This window comes from Myotis lucifugus, unplaced genomic scaffold (genome assembly GCF_000147115.1).
Source record: "Myotis lucifugus unplaced genomic scaffold, Myoluc2.0 scaffold_109, whole genome shotgun sequence".
Classification (NCBI taxonomy): Eukaryota; Metazoa; Chordata; class Mammalia; order Chiroptera; family Vespertilionidae; genus Myotis; species Myotis lucifugus.
The window spans coordinates 392,955-410,844 of record NW_005871157.1 but is presented as its reverse complement, the minus strand read 5'-3'; the positions used below and the strand labels follow the sequence as shown (position 1 = coordinate 410,844).

General features: G+C 55.7%; 1 protein-coding gene across 1 annotated transcript; it reads right to left on the bottom strand.

Annotated features, from left to right (window-relative positions):
• DISP2 (dispatched RND transporter family member 2) lies at positions 1–13,327 on the bottom strand. Its single transcript, XM_006093015.3, is given in 9 exon segments — positions 1–3,533; positions 5,843–5,940; positions 6,307–6,434; positions 6,630–6,745; positions 7,022–7,145; positions 7,291–7,320; positions 7,619–7,736; positions 7,739–7,947; positions 13,149–13,327. Coding segments are annotated over 9 exon segments (4,257 nt in total). The 3' UTR covers positions 1–278.
• Positions 13,328–17,890: the final 4,563 nt, after the last annotated feature.

Here is a 17,890-nt window from a genome sequence, read left to right as displayed (position 1 = left end):
TGGTTGGCACTGTGGGGGCTCAGGAGCCCTCAGCAGGTCCCAAGGAGAGCGGGGCGTTTCCCCTCTAAAGACTCTCCCCACTGAATCCTCCAGATGTGGGGTGTAAGCAGCAGCCCGGACCAAGGCTGGAATACCTGTCAGGGTTTAAAATCCAAAGCTGAAGGGTGAGGCCTCTCCATGCTGACATGGGAAAACACCATCAAGCTCCGGCCTGATGCTGCCCCTGCCTGCACCCTGGTCCAGGCTCTGTACCCTGATCTGGCCTTCCTGGGCCACTCTCAACTGCTGTAGCCTGAAGTGTGGGTGCTGGGCCTGCGCAGCCAAACGTCTGGAAGATCTGGTTGGCTGTTGGGCAGCACCACAGGGCTGCCATCCCCTGGCCCCCCTCGGCCCTTCCAGGACGAGCTGCTCTGGTGGGAGGCAGGCAGTGATGGATCGTACACAGTCTCCTTCAGCGCCAGCCACAGGGTGTCCCGCTTCCCGTTCAGCTGGCCTCGCTCAGGTACTGATTGCTCAGTTTCATCCAGGTCGTCTGGGGAGGCACCCATGGAGTCTGGTACTCGGGCACTGGGCTCAGAGGTGCTTAGGCAGGTCTCGTCGGAGACGCTGAGCCCCTCCAGGGTGCTGGCTGAGGAGCAGAGGCAATCAGGGGGCTCTGCAGCCTTGGGCTTGGGGGCGTGGGCTGGGGCTGGGGCTTCTGGTGAGGCCGGCACGGGCTCAGCCTTCTGTCCTTGGGAGTCCTGCCTGGCCTGGGTTTGGGGGCTGGGGCCCGCCTGCTTATAAGGGGAGGAGGTCTGCAGGGCTGGGCACTGGCTGAAGACCGCCTGGTGGTCCAGGAACAGCTCTCTTGGTGAGGCAGGGGCCAGGGGGGGCCGGGAGCAGCAGGGGCCATCGTGAAGCTGTATATCCTCAGAGAGCACAGAGGGCCGGTGAGACAGTTTGCTGGTGGCTGTGCTGGTGTCAAAGCTGGGGCTCCGGCGCCGTGCCAGGGGCTGTAGCTCATACTGCTCTGAGCAGGACCCGGGTGGCCCTGGTCGTGGGCGGCCTACCTTCTCCCCACCTGGCTCTCCAGCTCTGGCGTCCCACGGCAGGTGGGCACAGGGCCAGAGGATCTGCCCACAGTTCTTCTCCGGCCCAAAAAAGCAGCAGAGAGATTGGAAGAAGAAGCTGGCAAAGCCGCAGCTGACGCACTTGACCATCATGAGGATAATGCCCAGCTTGCGATAGAGCAGCACGGTGGCAGGCAGCATGAGCACACCCGCTGCAAACAGGGCTGCAGCCCCCATGGCTGTGGCGCGGCTGGTCTGGCGCAGTGAGAAGGCCACGCGGCTCAGGCGGTCCGGGTGCGGGCAAAGGTGATAGGAGATGCAGTAATTGACAGTGAAGTCTACCGAGAGGCCCACGGAGGCAGAGAGAAAGAGCACCTCGGCAGTGTTGAGCTGCCACTCCAGTAGAACCAGGAGCCCCACGGTGAGCAGTACGGTGCCCGCCACCGCTGTCACGGAGAACAGGCTGAGCGGAACGTTCCAGGTGCCCAGCAGCAGCGTGGCAAAGGCCAGCGCCAGAGCCAGGCCTAGCACCACGGCGGGCTCGGTGCTCAGGCTGTGCTGCAGGCTGTACAGCTCCAGGCGGCTGGTGAACCAACCCTGGCGGAGGCCGGGGGGTGCCCTGCTCAGCTCCGCGGCCAGCCAGTGGCTGACCTCAGTGTAGAAGTGGTGGGCCTGGCTGTAGTTCGGGCTGTACTGGAAGCTGGTCTGGAACTGTAGGACCAGGGCAGCCAGGCTGCCCTGGGTATTGAAGCGGAGCCCCAGGTCCCGGGTGCTGTCTGGGCCTTGCTCCAGAGCCATCATCTTGAGGCAGTGCAGGAAAAGCTCCGGTGCCCAGGGGAAGCCCGAGGGGCCACAGCAGAGGCCAGGCCCCAGGCGACCACAACTGGGGCTCCCCATCCAGTGTTGGAGGGCCTCCACGAAGCACAGCGTGGGCCAGCCCTCTGGCTGGGCACCAAAGAAACTCTGGTTCCGAGCCCCGTAGCAGAGCGCCAGCAGCCAGCGCTGGGCCTCGGGACTGCTGGCAGAGAAGGCCGGGTCACTGACCAGGGAGCTGTTGCTGCGAGGGTCCAGGGGGTCCCCAGTGTCTACGGGCAGGATGCCCCACACCAGGATCACGGGCATGTGGCCGCCCTCGCCCTCAGGCAGCCGCTCGAACTGGAATTGCTGGCGGTACTCCGCGTCGAAGCGCTCGAAGGGGTGGCTGGGCCGGAAGACCTGGCCGCGGGGCGGCAGCAGCGTGGGCAGCCGCAGGCGGGGGCTGACGCCGGCGATGTAGGCGCCCCCTGCCGCCAGCGCCGTGAACCAGCAGATCCAGATGTAGCGGAACTTGATGACGCCGCAGGGCAGGAGGCGCTGGAAGAGCAGGCGGGAGGTCCCGGCCACCGCCCTCCGTAGGCCGCGGAGCCGCCGGTGCAGCGCCAGCGCCAGCCGCCGGGGCGCGCTGCCGGCCCCCGGGCCCTGCCCCCGGGCCCCACAGCTGCGCGCCAGGTAGCGCTCGTGGAGCACGAACACAGAGGGCAGCCAGGCCAGCGCGAGCGCCAGGTGCGCCAGCACGGCCGTGCCCATGTAGAGGGCGAAGCAGCGCACGGCCGGGAGGCGGCTCAGGTAGCTGGCGTAGAAGGCCGCGCTGGTGGTGAGGCCGGAGACCAGCAGCAGGTAGCCGAAGTGATGCATGGTGCGGCCCACGCGCTGCACCAGCCCCCCGGAGGGCAGCTGGCTCTTGCTGAGGCGCCAGAGGTCGGAGAAGACGAGGGTGTGGTTGGTGCAGACGCTGCTGAGCAGGACGAGGGCCGCCAGATTGACGAAGGGGAAGTAGGCCATGCGGAAGGCCACTCGGTAAAGAAAGAAGGCCACCAGGAGGGAGCCCAGCACCCCTAGCAGCACCATGAGCGTGAGGAAGAAGGAGCGCAGGTAGAGAGCAACGCTGAGGAAGATGGCAGCCAGGGCCAGCAAGGGGTACACCGTGTCCTGGGCTAGGTAGTGCCTCAACAGCTCCTGCTTGAGGCCCAGATCCATGCCAGTGATGGACGTGTAATTGTCAGAGAGCCCCCAGGGGGTGGCCAGGTGGTCCAGGTAGATGCCCATCATGGAGGCACCCTTTGGGGTGGGCAGGAACAGCAGGCTGTACTTGAGGGAGGGCACCTGGTAGTCAGCAGTCTGGGGACTCAGAAAGTCCTTGTCCAGCAGAAAGTGCAGAAGTTGGTAGACGGCACTGCTCCGGGAGCACTTGATGGGAACCTGGGCACAGCGTGAGGGCTTGTCCTGCCCAGGTCCCAGACAAGGGGGCCCCAGGGCCCCACGGTGGTAGTAGAGGGCACAGGTCCGGAGCAGGGCCAGTATGCGGGCTGCGTCTGCGTGAGTCGTGTCCAGGCAGGAGGAGCGGTTGGAGAGCACTGCCACATAGTTGCCCAGGGACCAGCTGGGGCAGCACTCGTTGGCTGCTGTGCGCTGGCACAGAGCCCCAAAGCGGTGATGGGAGCGAATCTGTAGGGCACAGAGAGCAGGAGAGAGCTCAAGGGCAGTGCCGGGCCGGGTGTCCCAGCCCTGTCCGAGGCCTTCTCACCTCCTTTCAGGCTGCAGAGCGGAGGGAGAGAGGCATCCTGACAACCCAGCAGAACTGGCTTGTCTCAGAGCTGCCTTTGGCTCTTGGCCCAGGTGTCAGCACTTAACATCTTGACTCCATCAAAGAGGAGCCTCGGGAATGGTGCTGAGGCCCCAGCCCGAGAGGTCCTGCCCTCAAGGCCCCTGTAGGTCACACACCTCAACTCTACACTGTCTGAGCCAGGAGTAGGAGTGGAAGTGGCAGTCACAGATGGAACAGGGCCAAAGGTCCAGGGAACTGGAAGCAAACGGTGAGAAAAGCGGAGGCCAAAACATTCCAGGATCGGAGTCACTGCCAAACCCTCGCCCCCGCCTCTGTCTACTAGTCTGCTTCAACCCTCTTAGGCACAGGTCTGTGTCCTTATCAGACCTCATGCCTCCTTTTCTCTCCCACTTGCTGTAGACATCACAACAGCTGGTGTAGTTACAGAGAGCACCCGCCTGGGAACCAGAGGCTCTGTTCTGCCACCAGCTGGATGTATGGCCTTGGCTCTGAGATCATGGTGACTATGGTGACATTTATTGAGATTACTATTGCCAGTCATTATGTTACAGTTTTACAAACTCTATCTTAATTGTCACAACATCCTTATGAGGAAATACCATTCTTATCCCCACTTTATTATTTGTTTTCTGTTTATTTATTTAAAATATTTTTTAATTGACTTCAGAGAGGAAGAGATAGAAACATCAATGATGATAGAGAATCATTGATCGGCTGCTTCCTGCATGCCCCACACTGGGGATCGAGCCCGCAACCCAGATATGTGCCCTTGACCAGAATTGAACCCGGGACCCTTCAGTCCACAGGCTGATGCTCTATCCACTGAGCCAAACTGGCTAGGGCTTATCCCACTTTATATATACAAAGACTGAGGCACTGAGAGGTTAAGAAACATGTCTGAAGTCACACAGCTTGCGGGAGGGCAGCTGGTAGTCAGCAGTCTGAATTCCCCTAGGGCAGCGGTTCTCAACCTGTGGGTCGAGACCCCTTTGGAGGTCGAACGACCCTTTCAGAGGGGTCACCTAAGACCATCGGAAAACACATATATAATTACATATTGTTTTTGTGATTAATCACTATGCTTTAATTATGTTCAATTTGTAACAATGGAAATACATCTTGCATATCAGATATTTACATGACGATTCATAACAGTAGCAAAATTACAGTTATGAAGTAGCAACGAAAATAATTTTATGGTTGGGGGTCACCACAACATGAGGAACTGTTTTAAAGGGTCGAGGCATAAGGAAGGTTGAGAACCACTGCCCTAGGGAGTATTGGAGCTGGCCTTGAAATCAGCATCTGACTCCAGAGCACATGGTCTTTTTTGTTTGTTTGTTTTGTTAATCCTCACCCAAGGATATTTTTCCATTGATTTTTAAAGAAAGTGGATGGGAAGAAGAGAGGGAGAGAGAGAAAGGGGGGAGAGAGAAAGAGAGAGAGAGAGACATCGATTGGTTACCTCAAGCCTGCAATTGAGGTATATGCCCTTGAGCGAAATCCAACCTGCAACCCTTCCATCCGCAGTCCGGGGGCTGATGCTCTATACCAGTGATGGCGAACCTATGACACGTGTGTCAGAGGTGACACGCGAACTCATTTTTTTGGTTGATTTTTCTTTGTTAAATGGCATTTAAATATATAAAATAAATATCAAAATATAAGTCTTTGTTTTACTATGGTCGCAAATATCAAAAAATTTCTATATGTGACACGGCACCAGAGTTAAGTTAGGGTTTTTCAAAATGCTGACACGCCGAGCTCGAAAGGTTCGCCATCACTGCTCTATCCACTGAGCCAAACTGGCTAGGGCAGAGCACATGTTCTTCACCAGTGTCTTTTGGTGGATACCCTTGTGCACTGCTTGGATTGATGGGGCCTGGGGCCCTTGGGCTGGGGCCTCTTTAACAGTTCTTGAGCTCCTTTTTAGGTCCTTTAGGAAAGCCCCAGGCTCTGCATGTTCTGTCTTCTAACACTTGTGTTTTGGCTCTTCTAAAACAGCTGACTCTTCCTCCCCACCCCCACCTGGAGCCTCTCAGCAGCACTGGGATCATTTTCTAAGCAGGGAAGGCTCTTCCCCAGGCCACCCTGGCAGTCCTGGCTCAGCAGCATTTCCTTGGGGTCAGGTTCTTGGTGTCCTGGTTCCCTCCACACCCAGCCCCTGGTGCCTCCCCAGTCAGCTCACCTGATCCTGTTCCATGTGACACATGGAATGGATGGCGTGTAGGTTCCACAGGCTTCCCGCTGAGGTGGACATGAATACCAGCTGTGCATAGCTCTTCTCTGCAACACACCCCAAAGCTCAGCCCTGGTTGCCCCAGGTCCTGGGCCCACCAAAGGAAAGATTCTTACCCAGGGCCGTATGAGGTTCAGATTCTCAGGAGGCTGAAACCTGTTCCTGGCTGCTTCATCCTGGGCCTGCGTCCCAGCTTCTGTGCCCCACCCACACCCAGCTTGACTCTACCTGGCTGGAGCACCTGAGACCTGCCTCATCTTCCCAAATATAACCCAACTTCCTCCGCTTGAATATAGCCAGCTGGCTTCCTTCCCTTTCTGTCTGCCCAAATTTGTTCTTCTGGCCCCTTCTGTTCTAGTAGGTGGGGGTGGGGACCACCATTAAAGCCACGAATTGGCCAAGCTGAAGCTTACCAGGGGGGCCACAGAAGAAATTCTCTTGCCCTCTGTCCTCCAGGGGCTCCACCATCCTCCGGGGCCGGACCATGCCCTCCTGGGCACTACTCCAGGGTGTGGGGCTCAGAGTGGTGTGGGGGTTTGAGCTGAGGTATAGAGAAAAGCAATGCCAGGCATCATCAAGGGGTGGGGTGCTCAGAGGAGGCCAGACACTGCTCCCCAGAGGTCCCCAGCAAGCCCCTCTGACCTACCTTTGCGGAGGTCACCCAGTGGCCTCTCTCTGGAGACCTCGTTTTTTCTCCCATTCCCCTCAGTGGTGTGGGAAGATGGGAACCCATTACCTGTTCAGCTCAAGGTCTGGGGAGAGGGAAAGCAGCTTCCTGGGGCCCGTGAGGGTCTGCAGTGCTCTCCAGACCACGAGCTTCCGTCCAATGTCTGTGTCCCGAGGCTCAAAGCCCTGCGGGAGGAGGAAGACGAGGCAAGTAGGAGGAGGGGCTTTCCATCTGGTCCTTCTTGGCTCTGCCCCCTTGAGTCCCTGGAGCAGGGAAAGCCAGCCTACCTGCCTGGATTGTTGAACGGGAGTATCACCTCTATACCATCTTCCCAACTCTCTCTGTAGGCTTAGAGCTCACCACTGCCACCCCACCCCCAGCTGGGCCACTCTGACTTGTTGCCCCAGACTGAGCTGAGGTGGCCAGGCCTGGGGCCCCCCTCCCTCCCCTTGACCCCTCACCAGCAAGGGCTTGGAGAAGTCGGGCAGGTGGCCCCCCAAGAGTCCAGCCAGGGTGCAGAGGAGGATGACAGCTAGACACAGCAGCAGCACTGCCACTGGCCACTCAGCAATCAGCTGGGAATAGCTGGGAAAGAGGAGGAGAGCCCGCATGAATTGGTGTTGGGTGTGGTAGCGGGGCTGGTGAGCTTAGGAGCCACCAGGAAGGAGTAGTGGACCTGTACTGGGCACAGCCTGGTCACTCTAGAGGTCAAGAGAAGGCCTAGGCCTACCTCTTCGGCATCCGGAAGGCCTGTTCCTGCCTGTGGAATAGAAGAAGAGACACTTGCTTGTCAGAGTCCTCTTACAGGGTGAGAGGTGGGGGTAGGAGGATAGAGGAGGATGGCATTAACCCTTTTAGGCTTTCCCAGACCACAGCTACAACCCTTACTTCCTCCTCCATCCAAGCTGCCTCCTTCATCAGAGGCAGGGGACATCCTGGGCTGCCTTAATGATGGAGTTCAGATCCCGGGGTGGGGGGGTTGGGGTGGAGGGTGGACCTACTTTTTAGCCCAGCCCTACCTTCCAGTGGCAGCTGGCAGGCTACTAGACCCCTCTTACCTGACGCTGATCACGTGATGCTGCACAGATGGGGGCTTCCAGGCCCCATAATGCTGTGAGGGGGCTGGGGAAGGGCTGAGGCTGGAGCCCTGGGAGCACAGAGCTGCTCGGTCCCCAAGCCTGGCAGGGAACTGCCCCCTCGGTATTCCTTCGGTGCCCGGGTATAAGTGAAGTGGGCAGGGGCCAAGGGGCTGGACGGGCCCACAGGCTGGAGGGTAGAAGTTGCCGGTGGGGGTCCCAGAGAACTGGAAGGGTCCTCAAGGGGACAGCTGTGAAGGGAGCAGCTCCTTTCTGGGCTTGCCTCAGGGGCCACAGCCTTGCTCGGGGACCTGGGGAGAGAAGAGCCAGGGAAGATTGGGTGAGGCACACTGGTGAGAGTTTTCTTTCTTTTTTTTAAAAAAATATATTTTTATTGATTTCAAAGAGGAAGAGAGAGGGATAGAGAGATAGAAACATCGATGATGAGAGAGAATCATTGATTGGCTGCCTCTTGCATGCCCCCTACTGGGGATCGAGCCCAGAACCCAGGCATGTACCCCTGACCGGAATCGAACCCTGGACCCTTCAGTCCCCAGCCGATGCTCTATCCACTGAGCCAAACCGGCTAGGGTGAGAGTTTTTGATTACTAGTCCTGGAGGACAGGCAAGGAGGGTGGGGACCATGGATCTATAGCCCCAATCTACTTCTTGGGGGTCCATTGTCTTACTGACTCATCTGTCCATGCACTCAAAACACACACACACACACACACACACACACACATTATTGTCAGCCTGCTACATGCCAGACACTGTGCTAGGCAACGAACATGCTTTTACATGTATGACCTAATTACGCTTTACAAAAACCTACAGGGGAAGTACTTTCCTTGTTTATAGATTTGAAAACGGAGTTTCAGTGAGATGTGAAGAGCTGGGCCTTGAGCCCAGTTCTGACTTGCAGTCCTGTTTTCTTTCTGCTGCAGCCATTGGTTCATTCTCTTGTTAGATATTTGTTGAGCACCTGCCACACTCTTGTCCCCACAGATAACTGCTCCTCTCCCAGATAACTGCATGGCTCACACTCTGTTCTCAGTTTGATTACCTTCTTGGAGAAGCCTTCCATGACTACCCTCTCTAAATAATTGCCCAGCAGTTCTCCATCCCCCTACCTGCTTTATAATTGTTCAGAGCAGTTGCCACAACTGGACATTATATGATATAGTTGTCATGGTTATTGCCTGTTTCTCATATGAAATGTGAGCTATGGGAGAGCAGGGGCCTGAAGCATTTGTTCATTTCTCTATCCTCAGTGCCTTGCGCACAGAAGGTGCCCAGGGAATGTTTGTTGAATGAATACCGAGTGTCAGACAGTCTGTTAATAGTGGTGCTAGGATAAAGAAGTCCCAGCCCGTGTCCTCTAGGCACTCAGAGTAGGTGGGAGATGTGGACAGTCTAACATGTTGAGTGCTGTGGGAGAAGTCACAGAGGGCTGAAGGAGCCCAGAGGAGGGCTCGACCTTCACAAGGCTGGGGATAGACAGGGAAAGTGTGGCTAAGGCAGTTACTGCCTTTCCACCAACCTTGGGCCATGGGACAGAAGGTTTGCTTTATGAGGGTGTGCACAGTTGGGAGATAGAGTTGGGACCCCCAAGGAACTTGCCAGGAGCACTCAGAAATAGATGTCTCTTCCAAAATCACTAATGAGGGCAACACTCTGTGTAGGGACTCAGCCCACTCCTTGGGTGTGGGGGTAGATGGAGTCCACCCCCCACAGTGACAGAATGGCCAGACTTAGGACACAAGGAGAAGGCCACAGAACAGAGTTCTGGAATGGGTAGCCTTGGCAGAGCCCTGCCTCTTTCCCTCCATTTCCCTGGATCCTGTGGCCAGCCAGAGCTTGCACAGCCCTCGTGGGAGAGCAAGGTGTATGCGGAACCAACCAGGCTTCTAGCCCTGCCTGCTGCACTGCTGAAGGGGCTGTGGGCCGGAGTCCTGATGCAAGTGGGCATTGCCCAGAGGCGGGGTTCTGCCCAGAGACCGAGTAGAGGAAAAGTAAAGAATAGGCAAACTCATCCTCTTCCTCCAAGAAGGCTGGCAGATCCTTATGCTGAGAACAAAATGGGGGAGCAGTGGTGGTGTCCTCCTGGCCCATCATCCTCTAACTCTGGGACCTTGGGAAAGACACACAATTCTCGGAGCATTGGCATCCATGTCTGTGGCATAAGGGTATGATGATAATGATCCCTCCCAGGTTTGGTATTAACTGATATAACATGTGGGAGACATATGGAAGACACGTTTGCTTTCCTGCCCCTCCTCACACTCAGTGCTGCAGGGAGCATGTAGTTTAAGAAGTTTATTTATATTTACAATTTGACCTCTTAGGCACCTCAGATAATATATCTCTATTTGAGAACTCCTCACACCCTGAGAATCTCACTACATATATAATTACAAATACTTCCCTTTCTTTTCTTTTTTTATACTTTCTTTTTTGTTAATCAAAAGCTTCATCAGAATTTGATGTCATGATTTAAATCACTGATACTTTTCTTTTTACTAACAACATTTAGAAAAATAGGAATTTGATCAATGTTGTTCTAAAGCAAGACCTCAGATGACCCCATAAAGTTAATGACATAGCAACCAGTGTCCTGCCAGTTAAAAGACCTTATGGGCCCATCTCCATGGGCCAAGAGAAAGCTGCATAAATGGCCTGAGTTTATGTGTTTAAGTGTGGACATCTACCTCTTTAAGATTTTTATTCTGCAGGTATATTGTGAGCACCTACGTCACACTGGGCATGGTGCTTGGTCTGGGTTGGTTTCTGAAGAATGAAGATGACCCATTAGTCTTGGTCTCCCTCTTTAGAGCAGGGCCTGCCTTCCAGAGGTCAGGAGGGTGGGGCAACAAGGATGCTTATTCCAACTTCCCATGGCCGTAAAGCACTCACTGAGTACTTGACTTGTCCTAGGAGCCAGGCTCCCACTTAGCGTGTCAGTTTCTTTTCCATTAAGGGAAGTCAGCACTCCAGGGGGTGCTGCAGGAGACCATGAGCACACTCCCTTGACCAGTCTACCAAACCTCATAAGCCTAACTCCTTTGGGTGGCTTCTGTTCAAGGGAGATTCCAGCCTCCACCATTGATTTGCTTTTACTAAGGTCTTCCTGGAGCCATCCCCTTTTCTTTTAACCCCTTCTTTCCCGCTCCAGGGACCTAGGATCTACTGTTCCCAAATATCACTCTTTTTGACTGTGCCCATCATTGTCAACAGGTAGAATTTTTTAAAATTGATTTTTCAAAGAGAGAGAAATAGAGGAAGGGAGAGGGAGAGGGAAACATCGATCTATCAGCTGCCTCCTGCACTCCCCCTACCGGGGATCAAACCTGCAACCAGGGCATGTACCCTAACTGGGAATTGAACCAACCACCTTTCAGTGCATGGGATGATGCCCAACCAACTGAGCCACACCGGCCAGGGCAATATGGTAAAATGTGAAAACTTCACATTCTGACTGCTGTAGGACTGGGCCTTTGTCTCAACTCTTTCAAGGAGAACAGCCAAACTCTCCTCAGAATAAAAGCTTTCTCTTGCTCGCCCCTGCTGCCCTCTATGCTCAGGAGACCTAGTAATAATATGAGTTAAGCACTCCAGACCTTGCCTCCCCAGGGGGCTTTCATTCTCACCCTCTCAGTTCCATGGCTCTGACTGGGATGAGCTACTTTCTGGGCTGACTGCCTGGGCCGGCTGGCCTGTAAGCCAAGTGACTGAGACAGGCAGGCAGGGAGTTGGAAAGTAGTGATGCAGGCCTCCTTAAGGGGCCAAAGTCACAGCATTCAGGGCCTCACTGACAGGGATCCGGACACAGAGCCCCGACTTGGGAGGCTTATAAGGGGCAATGCACATGTGCATTAATCTTTCCCCCAAATCCACAGACACATAGCCATATGGACATCCATGTGACCCTGCAGAGTGGCCAGGAGAGAGGGGGAAGCAGCTCACACCAGTAGGAAAATAAAAAGGTAATTTCTAAAAACACAAAGAATGAGCTTTTCAAATTGCTCTGTAGTCGATGCATTAGTAAAGGACTGTGTGTGGGCGCACACAGGCACGCCATCATATTCACTATGAATCTATCCCCCAGAGTCAATTTGCCCGATTAGAATCCAGCGTCTCTGGGGATGTACAGAGAGGCGCCAGAGGTCCCAGGGAGTTGTTGGAGGAGAGCAAGTGATTCCTGTGCTCAAGATTGACCCTCATGTGCAGGGGAGGTGAGCAGACCAGACAGTGTTGATCCTTGGCAGAATATCAAGACGCCAAATGACTCTCCAGTCCCTTCTGGGGAGGCTCCTGGCCCAGGACCCTGCTCTGCCCCATCACTCTTCCTGCCCTGTCCACCCCTGGCTCTTTGGTCAGGCGACACTCCCAGGTAGACCCTGGTCCAGGAACACATCCATCCTGTGTCTCACCCCTTTGAAGAAAACTTTGGGCCTTTCAGATGGAAAGGTGGCTAAATCTGTCCAGGCTGATGTGTTAACAATAGAGGGAAGGAAACATTTCTTTTCACTTGTGAGGCATCCTCTTGCCCTGAGGTACAGACTGTACATTTTAATCGGAGCAGTCTGGAGACCATGTGTCTACCTCTGCTTTGAGCCTCCAAAGAATGCCTCTTATTTCAGTCCAGGCAGAATAGAAAGGCAGTGTCATGTCAGGGGAGGGATTCTGGAGGCGGCAGACCTAGCAGGGCACAGACATTGCGCCATATTGCTACCTGGCTGGGCTGTTTCCTCACACATATGGTGGAGGAAGAGAGAGGAGAGCACCAAGATCTGGGCCCTCAGCGGGAATGTGTTCCTCCGTCCTCCCTCCTGGGGCTCCTGGGGCTCCTTGGGGGGCGGGGGGCAGGGAGATGTTTCTGACGGTGGCCTGAGCCTCTGAGCCTGCCCACTTTAGTGCCTCCAGAGAGTGCAGGTAGCTGCCACATGCGGAGACTCTGGCCCACACGTGCGCAGCTGGCCATGCAGGGTAGAGTGGACAAAGACAGTCCCTGGCGTGGCCGCCGAGTGTCCGCCCTCCCCAGGGCACACACCTTGGCGAGCCTCCCGAGCCTCCCGTCTACGATACAAACACTCCCTCCAGCACACTGACACGCTGGAACCCGGAATGAGGTGGCTGCAGGCTGGGGGCTCCCTGAGAAGGCGCGCGGGCAGGGCCTAGAGGGAGTGGCTCCGAAGGCCGGTGGGGTGGGGTGGGGTGGGGTGGGGTGGGGGGAACCCCGGGCCTTAGAGGTAGGGTAGGAACAGTGAGAGGGGCAGTTCCCCCGGGGCGACGAGGGAGGTGGGAGCTGACAGTAGGGGGTATCAGCGAGAGAGAAAATTGATTTGGCAGAATGAGGGCGTGGCCAGGGGGCCCGGAGCCTGGAGGCGCCGGAAGGGGCTCGGACAGGGGCTGGGATTGCATGGGGTGATGCATGGCGGCTACTGGGGATACCTGGGGCGGGGGTGCTGAGAAGGTCTGAGAGTTGGGTCTGTGGAGTGGTCTGCCCTACCTGTCCGGGGAGCTGCCATCTGGGGCCAGAGGCTCCCCCTCGTGCCGCTGCTCCCCTTCCGGACCCGGGCCGGGAGCCGAACCGCTACCGCTGCTGCAGCTACCTCGGTCCATGCCCGTGGGCGGTGCCGCTGTCCGGGCGCTGGTGCTGAAGCTGTCGCGGGGTGGGCTCCTGCGCATGCGTAGGCGCCGGGCGGGCCGATTGCTGGGCGGGGCCGATCCGGAGCCCAACCAATGGGCGCGGCGCCGGGGGGCGGGGACAGGCTACCAGCGGCGCCGGCTGCCCAGAGCTGGGGGCTCGCTAACCCTGGAGACCCCCGGGCTGGCGGTGTGGGCCCCTTAACCAGGCCAAGTCTGAGAGCCGCTCTTAGGAGTCCGGCTCTCTGGCTGTGGTCTGCACATCGGCCTTTCCGCAGGGGCATCGGTCTTCCCGCTAGGAACCAGGAAGCGCGACCCGGGCACAGTGTACAGAGCCTCGCAACTTGAAATGCAGAATTTACCAGTCGGAAAGAGGGAGCTCGGCACAAGGCACTGAGGGGTGAAGGCCCACATTTCTCTCGGCTCCGTTCAGCGACCCCCTTTCCTCCCCAGTGGGGCTAGGCATCTGCTCAAGTTGGGTCTTCCTGTACGTTCATCTGGACCTGGACCTGAGTCTGCGCCCATCAGACACGGAGCCCCAATTCTATTATTGTGTGGAGTGCAATGGGGAGGGGGAAGAAAGACACTCAAGAGAATCCCTGGTTCCTTTTCTGATAATCACCCTACTTGAGCCTGGGAAGTACCCAGTACCCACTCACTTGCTGCCTTTCCCGTCTGGGAATGACTGTGCGGGAGGGGCGGTGTGATGGATGGGCTGTGGCTAGGCCTGGCTAGAGGGCTGTGGCAGCGCTAGAATAGATAGGGGCAATGTAAGGAGTCTGGGAGTTGGCAGTGGAGAGGGTCCCAGATGTAGGGTTTGCATAAGCAGAAAGGGCTTCACAGCAAGCAGGCTGGATGTGTGTGCAAGGAGGTGCCTTGGTTGAAGAATTGGGCTGGGGGGAGAGTTAGAACCCAGAAGCATTTGGAGTGTAGATATCCCAAAACTGTGTGCAAATGCCATTCTGCGCAAGGCATAGGTCAGTAGGGGCGGGGGTGGGGAAATCTAGATGTGTAGAAGTGGTAGGCCTGCCCTGGGTACCTTCGTTTGGTTGGAGAGATAAAGGCTAGCCCATAAATTGGTGCTAACTGGGTAGGATGTGGTCAGGCCCATGTGATAGTTGATATAAGCTACAGAGAAGGAGGCAGTGTGCAGAGAGAGGACTTCTCTTTTCCTAATGGGCTTTAGGGAAAACTCCACTGATGGTGGATTTTCAGGTGGCTTGGAAGCAAGGAATTACTGACCTGGGGATAGGGCAGGGATGGTGGTGGCGGTGAGGAACTGTGCAAAGTTAAGGAGGCTGGAAAGTTCAATGTATGTTCAGGGACTGGTGAGAAATACGTCTGGACAATAGGGATCCATTAAAGGTTTCTGATCTATAAAGTGAAGCAAGATGGAACGTTGGAAGGCCACCAGGTCAGGGTGTATGTGATAGGCCACATTTGAGGCCCTCTGATGGGAGGAAGCAGAAGTGAAAGGAGAGGTGGCCTTATACCACCAGATGCTATGGGGACCACTGAGCCAAGGTTCTAAGAATGCCTGGCTGGGTACCCCATTCTCACAACTAGGGAACTCGGAGACTGCTGGGCCCCTGAGTGACAGGTTGGATGTGAAGGAAGACAGGCTCTTTTAAGAGTAAAACATGGTGCCCAGGCCTGTGTGGCTCAGTTGGTTGGAGCATCATCCCGTGCACTGAAGGGCCATGGGTTTGATTCCCAGTCAGGGCACATACCCAGGTTCAATCCCTGGTTGGGGCATGTACGGGAGGCAACTGATCGATGTTTCTCTCTCACATGTATCTCTCTCTCTCTTAAAAAAAAAAAAGGAATAAAACATAGCCTTTAGGAGGCTGTTTTTAGGAAGAAAAGACTCTGGTTCAGTCTCCATGTCAGGTCAGCAGGGCAACCCACTCAGGCTTCCCGTTGTTGTGCCTTTGTTCTTCTGCTTGCTCAGTGATGTGGACCAGGGGATGGCCCACAGGACCCTTGGGGTGGCTCCCCTCCAGGCAGTGCCCAGGCCAGGGTCATGGCCATGCCCACCGTCATGGCAGTGCTCCTGTGGAAAGCCAAATGAACAATGTTAGAGTCAGAGGTCAGTGCCAATCTCACCCCAAATCGACACTCCTCTTCTCCCTTCTCTCTGCCCCCTGCTGTTGAGGACTCAAGATTCTGGGGCCCTAGCAGGGGATGGTGCTGGAGGGTTGGGAGGCAGACAGCAGTGACAGTTCCTAGCTCTGGGCCTTTAGCTTTGATGAAACCAGAGTACTGAGCAGACAAAAGGGAGGAAGCTAGATTCATTTGTCTCCATTCCTTGAGTTGAGATATGACTCCCACTCCCTGGGCCTCAGTTTATTTTATCTGTAACAAAGAAGCAGAATTATCTCAATCTCATCTTCTCCCTTCCATCACCCAGGATCCCTTGTGGAGTGACTAGAGGTTTTGCCATGCTAGGAACTGCAAGCTGACTGTACTTCCAAGTGAGGGTGGGGCTGGGCAGGCTACAGAGAGCTCACTGTGGGCCAGAGGCAAGGAGGAGACAGGAGGCAGGGTCAGGGGAATTGTAGGATTTGCAGGAATAGAGGAGGAGGAGGAGGAGGAGGAGGAGGAGGAGGAGAAAAGCAAGATTAGGAGGAGGAGGAGGCGGTGGAGGAGGAAGAGGAGAAAGGCAGCTGGAGGGTGGGAGGAGACCAAAGGTAGGAAGTGGCAAGTTAAGGGTATTTGTGTTCACTATGTAGGAAGTGCATGCAAGTGTGTGGGTACACGGGCGTGTGCTACTTTACATAAAAATAGCTGTGTCTGTGTACATGTGCATGGGTGGTGCCTATACATGCCTGCTGTGTACACAGATAGTTGCATATGGGTGCATGTGCATGGTTGTATGTACAGGACAATGGGAATGTGTGTGAACCTGTGCCTGTCCCTGAATAGGTGCCAGACTCAAGAAACCAGAAAGAATAGAAAGTAAAATCAATGCTTTACTGCCTCAGCCAGCAGAGGCCTGGGAAGAGGGTGGTTTAACCTTCTGTCTTGGCTGGAACCACTCGGAGGCCCCAAGGTCAGAGGAGTTTCTCTGCCTCTTGCCACAGGCCGAGGGAAGAGAAGAGAGATAACACCTTGCCTGGGATCCTGAGGGAGCAGGGGTAGGGCTATGCTCCTACTCTAGGGGTGGGATACCTTCCCAGGCTGCTTCTGCCTCCAAGGACCTGGTAAAGCCTGGGGAGTGGGGGTTTCCATGGGGCTGGCTGCATGGGGGATGAGGGGGAGGCAGGCTCCAGGACTAGGGGCTTTCCTGTGACCATGTGAGAGCAGTCCCTGCCCCATCCAGGCTCTGTGATGCCTGGAAATAGCCCCTTCCTACCCTGCCCACCTCTCCTTCCATGACTATTTTTATGGTAGGACCAGTTCCAGGCCTAGGAGCTGGGTCTGCTGGTGGTAGCAATGGAGGGATTGGGGGAGCAGGGACGAGAGCCGGCAGCCTCCCTTCTCTGGCCTAGTCAGGTCATCGGGGCCCTGTAGTGTGGTTGGGGTTTGGGAGCAAGCCAGCCAGCCAGGAAGGCTGTGGAGGTAGCCAGGAAGGCAGGAAACATGAACAGGAGGGGAAGCAGCAGGAGAGAGGATGGGCTGCTGGGGCAGGAAGGGAGTGAGAGGAAAGGAGAGAAACAGATGGAAAATATGAGAGCAGCTGAAGAGAAGGCTGCCACCGGCAGGGGGTGGATGAGTGCTAGGGGGCTGATGGCTGTGCCTGCTCCCCACTCTTCATTTGGGAAGGTCTGGGAAGGCGGCTAGAGGTCTGGAGGACATGGCAGCGGGGAGGGAAAGGACGATGACTGGGAAACTTTCCTACCTCCTGACCTGTGGGAGAGAAAGGGACAAGAAGCAGCAGCTTTGGTCACTTAGTTCTGCAGTGAGAAGCCTGTTCTCTCCCTGGTGCTGATTTTGTGCCCACCCCCACCCCACCTCCAACAAAGGTCTTCAGACTTGATCACTTGCCTGACCATTATTCCTTCCTTCCTTCACTCAACAACAGGATATTGAAAGTTAGTTCAAAGTTCAGCTGTGTATTCCCATTTGCTCAAGAGCTGGCTGAGGCCTCCTAGGTGGGGTGGGGCCAGTTAGGAAGTGTGGGTTCTTGTCCCCACCCTGTCAGCTGTCTGTCCTCCAAATCTCAGCCAAACTCCATGACACTAAGGGAGACACTCTGCACTGGCAAACCCTGATTCTTCTGCTTCTACCCCCAGACAGGCCCCATCCAGCCTCCCCATCTCCCCCTCCCTCCCCGCATCCCACTTTTCTCAGCCCAGTCTCTGCTCAGATCCTCAGCTGTTTGTTGGCTACTGCTTATGATCTTCTATTTCCCTCTGTCAGCCTTTGCTCATACCCTCTGTTACTTGAAAATCTCTCTTGCTCAACTCTGTGTTGCTTTCCTGCAGGATGTCTGGTTAGATTGGGCCATTCTGCCTGCCCTGCCTGCTCAGTTGCAATCCAATGGCTTATTCTTCAGTAACCAATCTGAGTGGTCCTGGGTGTTCTGAAGGGCTCCTTTGGTGGGAACTGCCTACTCAGTGAGACATATATCTTGAGGATCAGGATGGCCTTTTGTTCCATTTA